Source organism: Silurus meridionalis, chromosome 12 (genome assembly GCF_014805685.1).
Source record: "Silurus meridionalis isolate SWU-2019-XX chromosome 12, ASM1480568v1, whole genome shotgun sequence".
NCBI classification, from domain to species: domain Eukaryota; kingdom Metazoa; phylum Chordata; class Actinopteri; order Siluriformes; family Siluridae; genus Silurus; species Silurus meridionalis.
Genome location: NC_060895.1, coordinates 15,199,486 through 15,220,500, shown reverse-complemented (window position 1 = coordinate 15,220,500; position 21,015 = coordinate 15,199,486). Strand labels below are relative to the sequence as shown.

At 38.4% G+C, this 21,015-nt stretch overlaps 1 protein-coding gene across 2 annotated transcripts; it reads right to left on the bottom strand.

Annotated features, from left to right (window-relative positions):
* Nucleotides 1-1,232: 1,232 nt before the first annotated feature.
* rcbtb2 (regulator of chromosome condensation (RCC1) and BTB (POZ) domain containing protein 2) lies at nucleotides 1,233-19,192 on the bottom strand. Of its 2 annotated transcripts, none has more exons than XM_046863038.1 (12): nucleotides 19,033-19,192; nucleotides 17,165-17,291; nucleotides 15,688-15,838; nucleotides 12,829-12,995; nucleotides 12,522-12,680; nucleotides 11,732-11,839; nucleotides 9,675-9,817; nucleotides 8,879-9,069; nucleotides 6,809-6,935; nucleotides 5,875-6,014; nucleotides 5,364-5,494; nucleotides 1,233-3,754 (listed from the first exon to the last, which is right to left on the bottom strand). In XM_046863038.1, the coding sequence occupies exons 2-12, from the start codon at nucleotides 17,288-17,290 to the stop codon at nucleotides 3,614-3,616; spliced, it is 1,584 nt and encodes a 527-aa protein (XP_046718994.1). In that variant the 5' UTR covers nucleotide 17,291; nucleotides 19,033-19,192; the 3' UTR covers nucleotides 1,233-3,613. The 2 variants fall into 2 exon arrangements, with proteins under 2 accessions (XP_046718994.1, XP_046718993.1); XM_046863037.1 differs by having other exon boundaries at nucleotides 17,165-17,296; nucleotides 19,033-19,191.
* Between the last annotated feature and the right edge of the window lie 1,823 nt (nucleotides 19,193-21,015).

The following is a 21,015-nucleotide window of genomic DNA, read 5'->3' as shown; positions in this document are numbered from 1 at the left end:
CGCATTACGGTTGCTATTGTCTTCACTGAAATTAAAGACAGTGATACGGCTCCTTCACTAGATAACCAAACAGAACTACAGTTACTCAAAAAAATACACTGAAAATGACTACAATCTGGGATTGTACCCGAATGCTGAGCTTCGTTCCCAATGTATAACTTTTATTGATGAATTTTCTGATGAGTAATTTGCTACACTTTATAGAGGGGGAAGAAGGACTGGATAGGCTTACACAATGAATTTTAAATAGGTTTGCGTACATGTAATAAGCCTGATGGGATCCATTTAATATCATGTGACTGATGGTAAGTCGAATTATACTTCCATTTTCTATCAGGAAAGTAAAGGCTGGAGGCTGGAACACACTTTGTGGGCTTAAATGGATTAAATGTATTGCATGTAACATTTAAAGTTTTCTGGAAGTCTATGCACCACATAGAATGATAAACAAAAATGACATGCTAAAAGGACTAGTGATTGTAAGAGCGTTTATACTTTTAAACAAAAAAAAGAAAACTTTAAAGCATATTACAACCTTCTGTATTTAACCAAATTCGTAGTGCACCAACAACCTGCGGTTTTCTTCGCTACTAAATAACTTCTGCATACAAAGTGATGTGTTACTTGTAAATATAGACTATACATTTCCACCCTCTTTCTACAAGCTATAAATAAAATGACTGTCTGAGAATGTGTTGGGAAAAAAATGACTGTGGGTAGCACCAAAGGTGAAGGATATCCTGTTTTGATATACTGTTAAGTTGGCGTGATAAAAATAAAGATGACTTTGACTGTGGGATGAGCAAATGCCATAAAAACTCAAATCTCCCCAAAGATATAGAGCTCACAAAAAGTGAAATGGAATTTCCAGCATCAGATATTAAGACCCAATCTGATCAGTATACTGACCGTTTCAAATGTTGATCATCACTTCACATGTTTTAATGTGATACTGCCATCTATTGGTGTGATCTGAGCATTCTTAAGCCATGTAGCATTCTTAAATCGTTTTGCGCATGATGACCCCCACATAACCAAAACCTCTTAAAAACACACATCATCGTAATCACAACCGAATGAAGTGCAAGTCCCACTTGCAACACTTTACAAAGTGAAATCGGACAAATTAAATACATTTATCCAAAAACAAATGACTTTCCAGTGTTGAGATGAAATATCAAAATGTAGGACAAATAAAAAGGCTGTAAAATATCAACACATAATGAATTGGATATTTTAAGAACTTTTTATTTCAATAGCTATAAGCCAGGCTATTTTCATTCTTCAAATCATAACTTAAATCTAATTGAGAAGTGAAGGGAAGGTGCCATCAGCTGCAGGTTTGTATTACAACTTACAATCAAAACACAAAAAAGTTAGTCAGCACACCATCACTTGGTAAATAACAACCCCACTGCGTATATAACGCACAGTTGTGTAACGGAGAGAAAAAAAAAAAAGCTAAATCACCTTATAGTGTCTGATAAGTTTTCCGGTATGAAACCCTTCACTGTAAACATGACGTGAGAGCAAACACAATGAACAGATATTGCAATATAAGAGACTATTGATAAGTCCACTATTAAACATTTTAGTTCAATTAGTCAAGATTTTTTAATAAAGCATGTACAAATGCTGTAACAAGAGTTCAATCATTTCTTTTTTGAAATAGTGCTATAACAAATGAACTATATTTTTATGGCAAACTTGATCGTTCAGAGAGTTAAATATACACTTGTCAGTCTAGTTTGACTCTTTTCTTTGTGTAACAGAGTATTTAATATAACAGATATAAAGCAAAAAAAAAGATAAATGACCAAAAGAGGGCATAATGCCCTATTTACTTTGTTGTGTAAACACCACCTTTAGGAACATAGTCTAGTTTTTTTTTTTTTTTTTACATGCATGCCTTGGGAAAAATGTTCAAGACCCAGAGATAACAGTGCATATTAAACATAAACTGACATTTGGACAATACACAAAACAAATAATGACCTTTCAGGTGTAAAGAAAAATAAAACTCTCTAATCTAACCATGTTGCACAAACTATACAAATACAACTTTATACAGAGTAGCAGAATAGTAAATACAAGCCATGTGACCATGCCTAAAAAGAGGTCTTTAAAAGAGGAACTCAAGCATATCACACTGTAAAGTATGTAAGCATATTTTTTATATATTTTAGCATTGGGTATAACGTTACGATTGAAAGGTAAACACATATATAAGTGCTTTTGTTGCTGCTGGTTAAGTGGTTCCTCTAGTTATCTATAGTTATAAATGTATTAAAATCATAGTTCATAATGATTGAGGGAAATGAAAGTCCTTTCAAAATGCACAAAGGATTTTCAGTGAATCCAATGTGCACTGCCAATGTGTCATTTATTTCTCTTTTTTTCCTTTGGTCCTACAGAAAGCATCCTCTTAGCAATCCATTAACGGATTGACTATTAATCTGTACTAGTGGGACGGTCTTCCCTTATAATATCTGTGGTAAAGGGATTTTACAGAAAGTAAAAAAAAATTGTAAAAATAAATGTACCAGTGGGCATTTTATAGTACTGTGGAAAAGTCTCAGGCATCCTTTTTAATACAAAAGTTCTCAAAGTTCTTTGTTTTCTGTTTTATTCAAAAAATTTTACTGTGGGTACAATGTTAAAGAAAAGAACATATTTCATAATAAGCCACTTTCCAGATGAAACTATAATGTAAGCCTGGTGTAATAGAACAGACGGAACAGACAACAGCAGACTGTTCAAGTTGCATGAAAGAGTTTCCATCCAATCTGCAGATTTAGAGGCAAAGGATGGTAGTGCAAATAATAATTCAGTTTAGTTTACACCCAATATAGACCTGTTTTACTTCTACGGCTCTGTATCATTCCATGCCGGATAGAAATGTAATTGCACTAGGGGGGAATTATGACTTGCAATCCTCAAATGGTGTTCATTAGTAACATGTAGAGACAATGTGCCTTCTGCACCAGAATACAAACTTTCTCTAGTGAAAACAGTCAATGGCAGAGTGGTTTTAGAATTAACCGCTGATTCCAGATCCGAAGTGAATCACTGTCGAGTTACAGTTCTACGCCACACTCTGGAAAATGAATAGAGAAGTCTACTGAACTCTGACGTGAAATCATTGTTCAATTCTTTTTTTAAAAACAGAGAAACAGCAAAGAAAACAAAAAGAAAAAATTTGCAGGAAGGTTTTGCTTTCCAGTGAGTCACAAATAAAAAAGCATCATCATCTGCATACGGAATGATCACTTTTCTATCTAATACAGAATTGACACCAAACTTTATAATCATTTTATACGTAGAAATGTTTAATTGCAACATTTCTAAATGTTTAGTTTTTATGTGCCCAAGACTTTTGCATAGTACTGTATAGTGGTTTCTCTACTCAGGAGCCTACAAAACTGTAAATGCATTTTATTTCTGCAGCTTCAAAGCATCAGTGCCAAGTGATCAGCAGCCTGTGGAGTGGTTTATCCAAAACAAGGACGTTCTGCCATGCGCTTTAACATATCATGGAACTCTGCCTGCTTCTGGCAACGCTGATCCCCGCTTCTTCATCAGCTCTCTGTCTCTGCTCTGTTCCTTCTCCGGCTCAGTTTTTGAAAGCCCCATAGCGACTTGCTTTGCTAATAAAGTTCTTTAACAGGTCGTGGTCCATGTCGGCAAAGGCATGGGTTTGAGTCACGGCAGTCAGGTGGTTGACGCAGAACTTGAAGCAGAACTCTTCCAAGTCCTCAAAGAGAAAAAAAGCAGTTTGACAATGTCCTTGAGCTGGATCTTAAATTGTAGGTTGTAGGATTTTATCCTGTCAGTGTACAATCTTACAATCTTGTAATATGCCCGTATGACGTTACGCTCCACATGTCAAAATAAATGTCAACTAATAGACATCAGTGCACTAAAAAAGGCCATTATAAATTATTCTGAGACTTTTTGCTCTTTGAGCCATAACTCAAACACTGTAACAAATACACAGCTAGAGAGTAAGACTTCCCTTGTAAGTAAAAACTGGCAACCAAACTTATTGCAGTTTTAGAGCATACTACTAAAAGAAAACTAAAATAATAAATATGGCTGTATTTATATTATATATATATATATATATATATATATATATATATATATATATATATATATATATATATATATATATATATATATACATACATACATACACACACACACACACACACACACACACACACACACACACACACACACACACACACACACACATATATATATATATACACATATACACACCAAGACAATGACAGATTCTTTTGTAAATTACCTATGAAGTACTCAGCCAACACCCACTCACATGAACACATCAGTAAATGTGCTTTTTTTTTTTTAAGTTTTAGAAATAATGTATCATTTCGTAACAAAGGTTTTATAAATATTAAACACAAGCAAAAAAAAATTAAAAAAAATCAATCCTAATAGAATTTCCGTGTCCTTTGGGGACTCTTTTCGGACAAAAAGTGCATGTGTGCTAGTGCTAAATTATAAATATGTGGGATTACACAATGTTATTGAAGGGAAGTGCCTTAGTCACAAACAGAAGAAGCACTTGACTGACTCACTTGGCTCTGTAACCCATGATCACGCTCATTCATACAGAAGTCCTAAGAGACCATGCATTATATTTTTTTCTTTATTGTTTTCTCATGATCTTGATATAACGAGCTGTTTTGTCATGATCGAATCTTAATTTTCTTGTGATCCCGACGTAATTGTTTTCTTGTCAAAAAGACTTGACGTGACACGCGCCCGCATACGGGTGTGGTTATTATCTATGCCTCTACAACACACCTCTCATGCCAAATACACAGAAAAATTTATTAATGATCACGAGAAATGTCACTTTTATTTAATGTTGTGATCATGAGAGGAAAAAAAAAAATACAATGCATGGCCTCTTAGGACTTCAGTACATTCATGTTTCACAAGCCAAAAAATTCCCCGCAAGGAGGCACTCTTGTCATTTATGCAGCATTTGTCTGATGATTGAGGACACTGAAGCAGGTAAAGCACATAGCTTTATTATGATGTAGTATACTATCTATAAGTGAGTGTGTGCCATTCCTTTTTTTGGAACTCTTATATGTAATGTTTTTTTACTACTATCCGATAGTTAAGGAATTATTAGTACTACAGACTGACTGCCTTAAAATGTAGCCCTTCTGTGCAAAATAGATGTATTTTACAGCATGTTCATAAAAACTCTGCTTTAAAGCCTTGACCTTGCAAACATCAAAATGGTATATATGGGATGTGAAGTGTTTTGTCTACTGTGTGACTGAGTAGGAATTGTGTGTGTGGGTGTGTTTGCTTACCCGTGCCTCGTACTTGACTGCAGCAGATAGCAGTGTGATGGCATTTTCCTCCGAAATACCTCTTTTAATGGTTTCCTGGCAAAGCCTTTTTAGACGAGTCTCTCTGTAGTAGGTAGCAAGATCTAGAAGACCTGCACATCAGAGAGCCAAGCGTCAATACATTAATTCTTACAAGATTTAGCCCTCATTAACATCCAATATTAAATAACACACACTGATATGCAAGATCATAAGACTTGTGGCGTATGCGATACCCATGAAATGTGTTGGTGCAATACCAAGCACTTGTTTGGTGCTTTTTCTAAGGTCTATATAAAAAAAAAGTAATAATTAAAAATGAAAATGTAATTAAAAGTAAAAACTATACAAGGAAAAAAACAACAACAAATTAATTTATTTGAGTGGTAGCATCAGAGTCAACATATAACAATACATAGTGGTATTTATATCATCCTAGTGTCAGGATTTAAAAATAATAATAAATAAAAGCAATGCAAATGTATGAGTTTACCAATGGCATCCTCTGGTGGTAAGTTAATAGCGTCCGTGTAGAGGTACTCCAGGAAAGCTCTGTACACCATGTAGGAGAACTGATGGATTTCGATGGCTTCCTCGTCATTCTCATTTAACAGCGCACGAAAATGCTCACATCTTTTAACACAGAAAAGCAACACATGTATCAAATATGAAAGCATTCTATTGTTATTCTAAAAAACAAAAAAACCCCAAAAAAAACCTACAGATGTATGGGTCTAACGGATTTCTGCAGAAAGTTCCATGTTGGTGTGCTTTTTCTTTTCTTTTTTTTTGGGACGTTTAAGGTTTACTTTCTTGAGCAAGCTGGAGCAGGTTTCTGTATGGATTAGTGACATTTTTTTTGGTTTATCTCATTTGCATTGCCTTCAGGAAGTAAAAAGTAAGGGAAATCCCCCCTCAACTTATTTTAACATTAGGTAAAATTACATATACACCGATCAGCTAGAAGAATATAAATATACCTGGAATAAAAATACCTGCCTAGCGCTGTTGGGACTGAGAAAATGACCCCACAATACTGGTGAAGGTGTGTTGCGGTATCTGTCACAGAGTCAAAGCGGGCAGTTTTTTAAATCCCTGTAAATTATAAAGTGGGCCGTTATGGATCGTACTTGTTTGTAGTGCATCTCACAGATGCTTGATAAGATTGAGATCTGAGGAATTCGGAGGCCAAGTCAACACCTTAAACTCAGTCATGTTCCTCAAACCATTCTGGAAAGAATTTTGCAGCATTTTAGACCTTGTCAAGGCTCACTGCTTGGCCCCCCCCCCCCAGTTTTTTTTATACATATGTAAGCAGTTTGGCGCATATATATGTACTCTATAGCCTGCAAAAATATGGTTCTAATAAGTAATAAAAAAATATATATATTTTATTATTATTTTTTTTTTAAAGGACAGTTCTTTACCTGATTTTGAGCAGAGCTTTGTGAACATGAATACATTTCCCATCAACTAGAAATTTGAGGTCTGAAATTTCTGGGCTGTCAAACTCTTTTTTAAGGGACTGAGCCACAGTTAGGTAGTCATCTCCGTCTAACAAAAAATAAATAAAACATTCATTAAATATCACATGCATTTCCAGACAAGAAAATAAATCATACAATGAACTGATATTAGTGAAGACTAGAGTTATGTACAGCAGGAGATTGGGTGGTAAACTGTTGATGTTCATTTATGTAAATTTTTTAAACAATTAATAATAAAATGCCTGCTTGGTTAAATACAGTGGTACCCCGCTTATCGACCTTAATCCGTTTCTTAAAACCGGTCGAAATGCGAAAAGGTTGAAGAGCGAATGTACACGCAATATACACGCACTAAATTGTAATACTGACTGCTAAATAACACTTTATTGTTTACAAACCGAAGTTTAATTTACGATAGATACTTTCTCCACGAAGGCTGAGGCGAGACTGGGAAGATCCTTTTCCTCGCTCCACGTGGGTCGGGGTAAAAAAAAGGTCGATAAGCGGGCATTTGGTCAGTCAGCGAGCGCAAAAATACGGTGTGTGTTTTACATTTTATATATATATATATATATATATATATATATATATATATATATATATATATATATATATATATATATATATATATATATATATATATATATATATATACACACACACACACACACACACACACACACACACACACAGAGGAACCCGGTTATCTCGCCCTCGGTTATCTCGACAACCCTATTAAGTCGACGTTTTTGAAGTGGAACCGCCAAATTCTCGCTTTTTCTAAGCATTTTTTATCGGTTATGTCGGTTTTGTCGGTTTATGTTTTTCTGTCGCCGAACCCTAATATCTCGAGCACAAGGGGGGAAAAATTTGCCATTTAACTTCGGTTATCTCGGTGCAGCCGCAGAAGAACTCGCGGAAGTGGCGGAAAAATCAAGTCTTACAGATGCTACAGGTGTTGTATTGTATACTGGTAAATCTCTGCTGTTAGTTAGTGCTAGTGTTCGTAGTGTTAGTAGGGGCGCGGCGCGGCTTTGGGAAGAAAAGAGCAGCCGTTGAGAGAGTGCCGGTGGGAAGGCACGTACCGGGATACGCATGAGCGATAACAACGACCGCCGTGAACCAACATATACCAACAATAACGGACAGTGAGAGTGTGGAAGTTTAAATAGGAGCTGGTGATGATGATGATAAACGAGCACCATATGTGCAGGATTGAAGCCGGGAGCTTCAGAGAAAGCGGCCGAGAAAACACCTGACACGCTGAAGGGGGCCGAAGGGGGCGTGGCAGGTGGATTCATGACAGATAAACATGTACTGTATGTATTTTTATAGCATGACTTCATCAAACAAATCACAGCAACGCTGTTGTGTAAAAAAACCCCTTCAAAAACACGTGCATGCACATTCTCATTTATTAACGCACATCATGTACATAAAGAAAATTTCAAGCACGTTAATATACTGCCGCCATTTTGATTTTCGTTTATCTCGATCATAGGTTACCTCGATGCTTTTTGGCGACCCCCTAGGACATCGACATAACCGGGTTCCACTGTATATATATGTTCTACTTAACAGTTATAATTATTTTAGTACACTAACAAGTGTGTTTATTCCTTCCATCGTTCAACCATTCACTCCCTCGATATGGCGAATTGTCAGGATTTTCTCCTTTTAAGAGAAATTGTCGAAGCGAACGATAAAGAATTCATAACGCTAGCGTTGCCGATGGCTGGAAGTAGCAGTGATTTTATGCATATGCAAAACTACATTACCAAATCGTATTTCCGATATAAATTTCCAGGATTGTACCCATGGCATTATTGTGTATGTTTTCAAGTTTAATAATAATTCAAATGATTGAAGGATTGCATGTGGTACGTATGTGCACTGAACCAAAAGCCCTGTAACAAAATGGTTCGGTACGAATACATGTAACGTTAAACCCCTAATGTACAGTAAATAAATATTTCATCAGCATTTGAACCTTACTGAGTCTTTTCTTACCCACAGTTAGAAGACGCCAGGTTACGGCAGGAGTAGCGAAACAGGCAAACACATCATCTGTGCTGGAGAAATGTGTGCTGTGTGGGAAGGGAACAGCCTGACCTCGACACTGACCCCACATCAGCACCTGGCCGCTCTGCGTCTTTGCGGCTGACGTGTGACTGGTGTGACACGCAGCCACTTCCACCATCCTGAAGGAGAGATGACAAAACACAGGAATGGAAGGTTAAAAGTAGAAAGATGCTCAATTTTGTAAGTGAAAGGCGTTGGTTTTATAACAGCTTCAGGGTAAATCTACAAGGGACGTGACTTTTGTTTGTCAAACCACTACTAATCTTTAAAACATGTTAGTAATTACACATTAATTTTCTTTGCGCTCAGACATGTTTAAAATGAATCACTGTTTACGATCATGTTTCTGCTATATACAGGTAACAGCTGTTTTCACTCTGTTTTCTTTATAAGATAAAACTTTCCAAGTTACTGGTAATGACAATGTTTCTGAAAGTGATATAAAAACAAAATCAAAATAACCCGTTTGTTGTGTCTCGACTTTTTCTAGAATTAACTCCTGTAAACCCATGACATCACTACCTAGAGAATTGGATGCATATTCGCCTGCAAATACATACACACACTATTAAAAAATCTGATGTGAAAATAGACATGGACTACAATGTCAGTCAGTGCCTTATCCGGCACACACAAGATAACAGCAATGCACATGCTGAACTTTAAATCAGCGCAGGATCATCGAGGTGGAAATGCTGTGAAAATTGTGCATTTATGTGCTCACCTTTCCTTATCCATGTTGATGAGTGTGGGCAAGGCCTGGTTGCTCTTGTTTCCAGTGCCCAGCTGGCCGTATGCATTGGCACCCCAGGCATAAACAAACCCCTCGTCTGTTAACGCCAGAGTGTGTGCATATCCACAGGCCACCTGGAAAGATAAGCCAGTGAAAGTTTACCTTTCCACTAAAGTGAAATGTGAACAAATCTTTTCATTGCAATTGAGCTGGACAGAGATTATACTGATAAATGTTAGGGAGTTACAGACCTAAAACAATTTAGTGCGTTTTGAAATCTATTAAATCTACAGGATATAAGGTTTGGTCATTTTGTCCTCCGAGAAAAAAATTAATTGCTCCTACAAGCAAAACTTTATAATATGGCATGTGCTGCACATGAATCTCAGCTGTGTGCATATATTTAGACAGAAATTAAGGCTGTGTTTATAAAGGAGTCAGTGCACACTAAACTTCTACTAAAATCTATGATATAGTGACATACTTATTAGTACAGTAGCAATAGTGGCAGGCTGGCTTTATTATAGAGCTCTATTGCGCACTAGAGAGACAAAGTCACGTTTTTTTTTTTTTTTTTGTAAATGGGCCTAAAAAAGTGTCTTTTTGTAATCTCACAGTATGCACCTGGTGTGGGATTACAAAGAGACAACACTTTTTACTTGAGCCAGAGCTTGTAATGTATCTAGCTAATCTAACGTGATTAGATCATTTAGTAAGATATGTTCATGAGGACAGTTACAGTGGCTGCCACAAGCTGACTAAAGCTAAGAGACAATATCTAGTTCAGAGGTTTGCTATTGGATCAGGTACATAACTGTGATGTTCAATGTTGCCCCCTCTTGAGCCATAGCTCTATTTTCTCTATATATTTGCATCTGTGATTTACACCCTGTAAAAATGTCACCGAATCCATCACCACATAATACGAATCACATAAGCAAAGAGGTCCGATCACTCACTTTGCCCAATGTGCTGAGTTTGAAAACTCAATTGGCTTCTCTAGGTAAACACACAAATGGGTTGCATGTGCAAACCCAGAAACAAGCTGACTTATTAGCAATCGTTCACCAGTTTTCCAAAAAAACTGAAAAGAAAACAAAAAGCTATAACACTAAGTTTTCTGCATTTAGTAAGATCAAGTCAGATAATATGTCACACTCTTTCACGCTTTTATTATTATTTGCTTTGGGTACACACTCATACTCCTGACCAACTTCTTGCGGCATCATTTAAAGAATCCAAACAGTCATATGACAGATGTATACAAATCCTGACCAACCGAGCAAAAAACAAACACAGACTGTAGTAACTGTAGTAGGAACGATATTAAAAAGGTGAGGTATTATTGAATCAGGGAAAAATATATAATGTTCCCGAGTTGCTGTAAAGTCATTGAGTATTTCTCTTGACTTAATAATACCATTTAGTGTTGCTTTAATAATTTTCTTTAATATTTTTCTACCTGTACATGTAGTGAGTAACCTTTTATTTGTTCAGCAAACAAAGAGAAGAAATAAAATTACACTCTCCTATTATCCTGTAGTTTGTTTTGAAATTAAAGTTTTGTTTTTTAATGATTTTCTAATTAGGTCATGGTCGATTCCCACCTGCCTGTTAGGTCTCCTATACCATATAACAACCTGAAAGACTCGCTTTTACTCCACAATACGCACTTATCTACCCGATTATCGCGCCGAGCCGACTCATGCGCATGCAAGAGCTCACAAACAAACATAACTGGCTGCATCTGATAGACAGAGGAAAAAGAGAATGCCACTCCTCTCTTCCAGACAGAATTGCCAAATTTACTCTCTACATTTTACCACAGACATCCAGACTACAGATATCCGTTATCTCCTCAGGATTTGATCTTTGATTTCTGGATGATGCTTTTCCACACAGGAGATTTTTTATTGCTATTTTTAATGACACATTCTGAAGATGGAAAAACATGTAGGTATGGTTTTGAGAGCTTAATCAGTTAAGCAAAGCTAACATAAGTCACAGTACCTGATTAATTTTGTAGACTTTTACTTTTATTTCCTCACCTGGACAACGTTGATTCCCTGCAGAGCAGCGATACGACATGGTGTTTGTTGGTTGCCATTATTACCCAGACCAAGCTGCCCATTACAGTTATAGCCCCAGCCATAGATCTGTAAGCACAAAGCATAGTCAGAGCACATAATAGCTATAAATTACAGGAAGGGAGAATTATACTGTTTATTCAACATAAATCCTCTGAATTATATAAGGAGGGGTTTTCAAGTCAAACTGATTTTTATAGTTTATAAAATAAAAACAGATTTAAAAGAGTGGAAAATGCATTTATTTTTCATTATCATCATTTTATCCCTGCAGAATCTGTAGACTTCCTCCACTGCCTTAAAGATTTATCACAGAAAGAGATGTCAGTGCGCCTGAACCGCCCTGGGACACACTGCTTCACTTCATCATCAGGTCATTGACAGTCGAACGGCCATCTTTGAAAAGTGTACACCATTCAAATGTCTTACTGCGACTGAACGTCTCATTACCGTACTGTGCTTGAAGTCTTCTGTAGATATCCATGGGTTTTACTCTTTCATTCAAAAGAAACTTCACCACCACACATGGTTCCATGCACGCACTAACACTGCTGTCTGCCGTTTTGATTAACTGTCTCCGGACTGGCGCATGACATATGCGCCACCTATCAGTAAAAGGACAAACTAGCCACTGACTACTGCGCATAGTACCACCACGCTAGCATCTATTTTTATACCTGTAAAATTAAAAAGTCCCTTTTTGACTTGAACGCCCCTCGACTAATTTAACATGAAACATGGGCTGCTTCACCTCTCCGTTGTCTAGAACGGCCATGGAGCACAGCTGGCCACAGGCAATGTTCACTACAACCTTGTTCTGCAGGCAGCTGCTGACTCTGCGTGGAGTGGGCTGGTTGGCTGTAGAGCCCGAACCCACCTGACCAGAGTTGTTGTACCCCCAGGCATACACCTAAGCATAAAAAAAAAGAAAAGAAAAGCTAGCATAACAACAGACCTAGACTAGGCCACAACAATAGGACATATTAAAACACAGAAAATCCAATATCCACAATGAAACTAGCTCCTCATAAATAAGTTTTACATTGAATAAACTGTACCTCTCCTTCGGTGGTAAGAGCGATTGTGTGATGGGAGCCACAGGCCACCTCGGTCACCCTCTTATTAATAAGGTTGGTGGATACTAGAGCAGGAATCAGACCATGGTTGGTGGTGCCATTGCCCAACTGGCTGTAGCCATTATGTCCCCAGGCATAAACCTCTCCTTCTGCATAGAGGGATCAGACTGCAGATCAATAAAACTGCACAGTAGTTTTTCTATTTTAGAAATTGCAAAGATGTTTTATTTATTTATTAGTATACTTTTATACAAAATGGTGTTTAAAAAAAAAAAAAAAAAAAAAAAGAAGCTGAGCAGACATTTGCAATATACAGTATATGTAACAAGTACAGATATCTACACTACTGGTAAAGCCGTGTCATGGAGTTTTACTAGATCATGATAAAGGAAGTAAATGTGTAATACTACCCAGCTGAGCCTTTCCTAGCTGCACTTTATGGCCAAATGTATGTGGATACCCAACAATGAAACCTATATGTAGGCCCCAAATGATTTGCCAGAAAGCTGGAAGCACACATTGTACAGTGGAACCCGGTTATGTCGATGTCCTAGGGGGTCGCCAAAAAGCATCGAGGTAACCGATGATCGAGATAAACGAAAATCAAAATGGCGGCAATATATTAACGTGCTTGAAATTTCTTTATGTGCATGATGTGCGTTAATAAATGTGCATGCACATGTTTTTGAAGGGGTTTTTACACAACAGCGTTGCTGCGATTTGTTTGATGAAGGCATGCTATAAAAATACATACCGTACATGTTTATCTGTCAGGAATCCACCTGCCACGCCCCCTTCAGCCCCCTTCGGCGTGGCAGGTGCCTTTTCGGCCGCTTTCTCTGAAGCTCCCGGCTTCAATCACGCACATATGGTGCTCGTTTATCATCATCACCAGCTCCTATTTAAACTTCCACACTCTCACTGTCCGTTATTGTTGGTATATGTTGGTTCACGGCGGTCGTTATTATCGCGCATGCGTATCCCGGTACGTGCCTTCCCACCGGCACTCTCTCAATGGCTGCTCTTTTCTTTCCAAAGCGCACCGCAGATCCCCCCCCCGATCCTGCCGGTGTTCATTCTATGCTTTTGGATGGTCATCACATGTTCCGCGCCGCCAAGCGCGGCTTTCGCCTCCCGTTCATCGCATAACAACAAAAGGCATATGTGCACTAACTAACAGCAGAGATTCACCAGTTGTCAGGAATCCACCTGCCACGCCTCCTTCAGAGGCTGTCATTGCCTCCACGCGCTAACAAGCTCGCAGCGCAAATCATGCACAGCTGAAGCGCGTTACTCACTCACTCCCGGCTCCCCATACTAACCGCTCACTCACCCACTCTCGGGGTCCGTTATTATGCGTGTTCATGCGTGGTCGTGTGTATGCTGCACCCGCTACATACCGTCTCCTCCCGGACTCCTCGCTCACTCCACGGCTGCGTTTTCCGTCCTCAGCCCACCGGACTTTCGACGCTTCCCGTCGCTTCCCCTGCGCCGCGCTTCCTCGATAACGCACCGTTGATATTATTGGACTGCCATTTGCCGGATTATCCCGATCTACGCGGGTATTTTGTGTTGGCTCTGCCTTTGTTAAATAAAGTTTCTGTTTGCCGTTACTCCGGCTTCCGCCTCCGCACCACGCCTAACACCACTATACAATACAACACCTGTAGCAGCTGTAAGACTTGATTTTTCCGCCACTTCCGCGAGTTCTTCTGCGGCTGCACCGGGATAACCGACGTTAAATGGCAAATTTTTTCCCCCCTTGTGTTCGAGATATTAGGGTTCGGCGACATAAAAAAAGTCGACATAACCTATAAAAAATGCTTAGAAAAAGCGAGAATTTGGCGGTTCCACTTCAAAAACGTCGACTTAATAGGGTTGTCGAGATAACCGAGGGCGAGATAACCGGGTTCCACTGTAGTACGTTTACAAAGATTGTTGTCTGTTTACAAGCAACCCTGTCTGCAAAGGGTGAGGGGGAAATCATCAAGATACATCTCACCACAATCAAGGACTATTCACACTTCTTCCGTTGGGCAGAGGGTACAGATGCCTTAAAGCCCACACAGACTGAATAAGAGCTTTTTTTTTCCCTGTGGCCATTACTGTTTATCATTGCACTACTGTACATTCCAGCCATATCTATTCTGTATATACTGTTTCATACACTCATATGTACATCATGCTATATGAGCATGTTATCTTCTTGAGATGTTGTATCCTCTGCACAATCTTTGCAGTTATACTGTATATTACTATATATATTATATATTATATATTATATACTATATATATTATATATATATCCTCTCACCCCTGTACATATGGACCCGAACCCTCATTAAATATATTGCTATTTATTGTAAATAGGCCACGTAGGCATTTCTAGTTAAATGCTAATTGCATTTCCTTGGCTCTGTACATGTATGTTACACAATCACAAAGTTGAATCCAATTTTAATGTAATGTTGGAGTATTACATTTTCCCTTAACTAGAACTAAAAGGCTCGAACCTGGTCAATCAAAACAAATCCCTTGTGCACAAAGCCAGCTCAATGAAGACTTCAATATTAATAGCTAATGGCTTTGGAACGTGGTGGTCAGATTTCCACAATCCTTTGGCCATTAAGCATGTTAAAGCACCATATGAACAAATCATGACAAGAAACGTTCATCTATGGAAATTTAAATATAAATGGAAAAAGGTTGCCTTCAAAATGAAAAATCTCCTTATATATTTTGTACCACATTATAATCATATTTACCACATTACCATTTTAACGTTATTTAGACAAAACAAACAAAAAAAAAAGTTCACAGTTAGTTTGACATATCACAGACCTGCAGTGGCAATGACAACATGCGGCCCTGTGCCGTAGCTCAGAGAAATAATCTTCTTCCCGCACAAGGAGTCTATCCGTCTGGGCTCGATGGTGCTTTGGACATCTCCCAGACCCAGGCATCCACTGCAGTTTGTTCCCAAAGCAAACATCTGGTAACACAAGCAGTTAAAAAGGTACAATTAGATGCCAAAATTGAAATCAATTATTAGAAATAAGGCACAGGCTCATGTAAATCTAAAACAAGTGCTGCGTTTGGTTTATTGACATCAAAGGTTTGCTGCGCCATTAATGTAGACTAGAGTTTATATTCCCTGATGTGAAAAACCAAACAAAACTATGCCTACACAACAAAACATCTGCTGCTGAATGACAACTGGAAGTTTCATGACCCTATAAAGCAGCATTTAGACTCTTAGATTTGCTGATTACAGGTTAGTACATAACAGCCAGGTACACAAACAGATACTGGGGTTTAAATGGTACCAGTGTACATACTTTCATGCTTTTATCTTTCTAAAGACAGAGCTGCTGTGCTGAAGGTCCCCACGAGTCAGTAATGGTGTACTGTGAAATTAACCCCAAGCAAGAAAGCATAGGCATGCACAAAATCTGAAGAAAGCTCTGAGATTATGGGCAATTTATATTGAAATAAAAGTGCCTCTTAATGAAAGTAAAAAAGAACAAAGTATTACAAAAGTAATAATCGCAGCAATATACAATCTCTGCTGGTCTGAAGTACAAGACCTGAATGAATGGAATATGTTTTTAATTTAATCAAGAATAATTAATTGCAGTTACATAAGAAGCCTTAGGGAAAGAAGCACACACATTACACTCACGAGGAATGCAATTCTTGTGCCCGTGTTTCACTGCAAGATAAACAAATCTGTACGTGTTCATTTACAGTGTATCCCAACGAGAGGAAACGTGTTAAGCCAAAGTGGATATAGTTTAACAAACACACAGATTAACATGCTCTCCAGGATACAAACAAGGCTTGTGTTAGTATTACAGGCCTATATTTAACTCCATCTGTCCACTCTGAAGACAACCCAGAGGGATGGGGTGGGGTTAAAAAGAGAGAGCGAAAAGAATGAGTGTGAGATTAAGAAGCTTCAATGATTGATTCAATGGTTCAATTGAATTCAGTTCAAAAACTGCTTTATTTGCATGACAAATTAACATTTGTACTGCCAAAGCTACTATACAAAACATATGATTCACTGGACCAATAACCCACTTGGTAGATATATTAAAAATTACATCATGCATATAATAAGGTTGCCACATGTCCTATTATCCTATTTCTGGAGGATCCCCTGTCCTGCATATTGTATTGCTTTCCCTACACATGTACACCTGCTTCGACCCAGACAAGCTTCTTAAATCAGGTGATTAGTTGAATCAGGTGTTTCGTGAGCATACAAAACATGCAGGACAGCAGATTACTGAAGGACCAAGGTCGGGAAGCCTACCTCATCATTGACTGTAACGTAGATGGCCTCATTAGCAGCGGTGCCAAACACACACGCCTGGCGGATGAGACGCAGTTCCTCTGGAGGCAGAAGTGCAAACACAGGCCACTTTCCCACGTCGAGCATGCTACTCTGCAGACAAACAGGATAAACAGATGGGTACCTTTTCTTTATCCACTGTCTTACTAAACACAAAACAACTGCTGATTTCAAAGAGAGGGAAAACAGTGCAGCCTTCTGTCAGTAAAAACCTAAAGCACAACGTCTGAGAGATCCTGCAAAAAAAAGGTCCAAGAATCTAATCCAGGGCGTTTCATGATTTAGTTACAGTGATGAACTTGAACTGAAAACAAGTAGGTGTATCCATCATGGCAACTTTAATCTAGTGTGTTCTGTCAAATTCAGGAACATGGAGCTCTGAAAAAGGCTGCCTCCAGTCAATGCACCATGTGGACAATAGACATTTAGTTGTCACTGGTGCCCAGTGTTCTCTGGTGGACATCCTGGAAGTCCACTGCGCTACACTGTGTACTTTTTTAGTCCTTGTGATAGACTGGTCCTGGAGTTGAATCAGAAGATTCTGGCTTTTATTATTATTTGTGTTGTGGTGTGATGTGTTGAGTTCTAGTGTGTAGTAATGTGGTGATGTGTCATAGGGCGTGGTCTTGTAGTGTGTGGTGTTTTAGTGACATTGTAGTATGTTGTGATGTGCTGCAGTGTGTGTTGTGCTGTGTATTGTGATGTGCTGTAGTGTGTATTGTGATGTGCTGTAGTGTGTATTGTGATGTGCTGCAGTGTGTGTTGTGTTTGGTGTTGTAGTGATTGGGGTGTAGTGTGTGGTGTTGTGCTGTAGTGTTTTGTAGTGTGGGGTGTAGTGTGGTGTTGTGCTGTAGTGTATTTTAGTGAGGGATGTAGTGTATTATAGTGTGATGGTATGGGTTCTAGTGTGTGTTGTGTGTATTGTGATGTGCTGTAGTGTGTGTTGTGATGTGATGTAGTGTGTGGGGATGTGTGTTTTAATGTGCTGTAGTGTGTATTGTGTTGTGCTGTAGTGTGTTTTGTGATGTAGTGTGTATTGTGATGTGCTGTAGTGTGTGGGGATGTGTTTTTAATATGCTGTAGTGTGTATTGTAATGTGCTGTAGTGTGTGTTGTGATGTGCTGTGCTGTAGTGTGTGGGGACGTGTGTATTAATGTGCTGTAGTGTGTGTTGTGATGTGATGTAGTGTGTGGGGATGTGTGTTTTAATGTGCTGTAGTGTGTGCATTGTGATGTGCTGTAGTGTGTGTTGTGCTGTGTATTGTGATGTGCTGTAGTGTGTATTGTGATGTGCTGTAGTGTGTATTGTGATGTGCTGTAGTGTGTGTTGTGATAGTGTATTACAGTGTGATGTGCAGTAAAGAGAAGCTACCAACTGTGTATGAAGAGGAAAAATCGGATGCTTGTGTGATTTAAAGCCCAGATCACTGCCATCTCAGTGTGGATCACTACACAATCAACACCCGATATTACAATAGGAATAAACTTGCTGAAAAGAAGAACCCAAACTACCAACAATTGTTGTTGTTGTTGTTGTTGTTGTTGTCATACAGCCCCATGTAGCCTGTTGTACGGCGAAGTTCACGTTAGCATTGTCAGCTACCTGGCTACACCGCACCCGTTATTATGTACCTGCAGGCCTGGAAACCAGGTTCATCCAGGAAACATTCAGTTCAGTTAAACAGTTAAACCCTGTCCAGATGTCCTCTAAGTTAATCAGCTAATTTGGTGTCCACGCGAGTGAACAGCAGTATGCTAGCTGAGTGAGATAAACACTGGTTATTAAGTAACGCTAACTGTTCGGGCTTGTGAATTGGATTCAGCGTTTACCTCGTGCTAATGCATCAGTTCCCGGTGTCTTTACTGGATGTTGGCCCGGTTCTGTTAGCTGCTTTCACCCGTTTCCGGTCCATTCGCGGGGATTGTGGACTTCTCCATACTGAGCCACCGCACGCTGTGTTCAGAGCCACTGCCGCGAGATGAGGATCACGTGCGCGCACCACGTGACCTGAGAGCTTCAGCCTCAGTCCATTATACAGAGTACAGGGACAGCCTTTCAACATGCTGCCACATTCCTCTTCCTATCAATATTATTTCTTTCTTATAGTTTTGGTAAAAGTATAAGCGGGGTCAAGAAATCCTTGAGTAAATGTACTTATGTTTTATTGAAAATTAAGACCTTTTCTAACCTCTTCTTTCGGCTTCCACTAACCACTAACATGCATTAACCTAAAAAATCCAGCACAAACCTGAGTTGGTCAGCCTGGTAGACCATCTTTACTTCTTTTGGTGTGTTTTTTTTTGTTTGTTTTCCTTACAGTTGTGGTGTGTGATTTCACTACAACCTTTTGAAACTTTAGTTTTTCCTCCCACCATATACCAGATAGCAAAAATGGTTTACGGGTTTGATTGGAGTTTAGGTTTTCTAAATTTTCGGTTTGCATCAGAAACACACAAACACACACACATATATTTCAATATAAACATAATGTGTTTTAGGGAGAAGGATTACTTCTTGTAATTGTACTATTTGTATTATGACTAAAATTAAGTCTCAAAGCTAAAAAAAAATACACCTGGGCCTGACCCACTATCAGCTGCCAAATCACAAGGCAAGTTGATCAAGCTGTTAGACCTTCTTCCTTTGTCCTCAATTAAATTGATCTATATATATTTGGGGTTTTATTATTATTATTATTATTATTATTATTATTATTACTATTATTATTATTATTTTTTTTTTTGGACTGATTGGTTTATTTGCTTCTCTTAGATTGTGATGTGTTTTCTTTCAATCAGCACATACCTGATTGTGAAAATGGCAAACACCTGCCAGCCTGACTCGTTTCATTTTAGTTGGCAGCCAGTTGCTGCTTTTAGTTCCTTGACTTAAAACGACCGTTGGGCATCCACAAGAAGTGGGCGTCAAACTATTTGTGCCATTCACTTATTCTTTGCTGTCACATACAAATTTTTAAAAGTCATATTTTTTATATTTATTATACACCATGAAGCTCAATGTGAAGGAGGAAAAGCAGCTTGAAATCAGAAGTTGCGAGCCAGAAAGGAGTAAAAAATCGCCTTGATTATTTAGTCTTAAATCTAATTGTAATAAAATATATTGAATGCCAAAAGAAGTAGATAAAAAGCACACTGAGAAAAAAAGGAATATTTTTTTTCTGTTTGTACACATTGTTACATCAACAGCATATCTGAAACCATTATAAGTAATAAACTAAATATAGTAATAATATACTAATATGTAAACTGTAATATTTTATGTGTATATATATACAGTGCAGACCAAAAGTTTGGACACACCTTCTCATTCAAAGTGTTTTCTTTATTTTCATGACTATGAAAATTGTAGATTCACACTGAAGGCATCAAAACTATGAATTAACACGTGGAATTATATATGAATTATATACATAACAAAAAAGTGTGAAACAACTGAAAAATGTCATATTCTAGGTTCTTCAAAGTAGCCACCTTTTGCTTTGATTATTGCTTTGCACACTCTTGGCATTCTCTTGATGAGCTTCAAGAGGTAGTCACCTGAAATGGTCTTCCAACAGTCTTGAAGGAGTTCCCCGAGAGATGCTTGGCACTTGTTGGCCCTTTTGCCTTCACTCTGCGGTCCAGCTCACCCCTAAACCATCTGGATTGGGTTCAGGTCCGGTGACTGTGGAGGCCAGGTCATCTGGCGCAGCACCCCATCACTCTCCTTCTTAGTCAAATAGCCCTTGATGCCTTCAGTGTGACTCTACAATTTTCATAGTCATGAAAATAAAAAAACTCTTTGAATGAGAA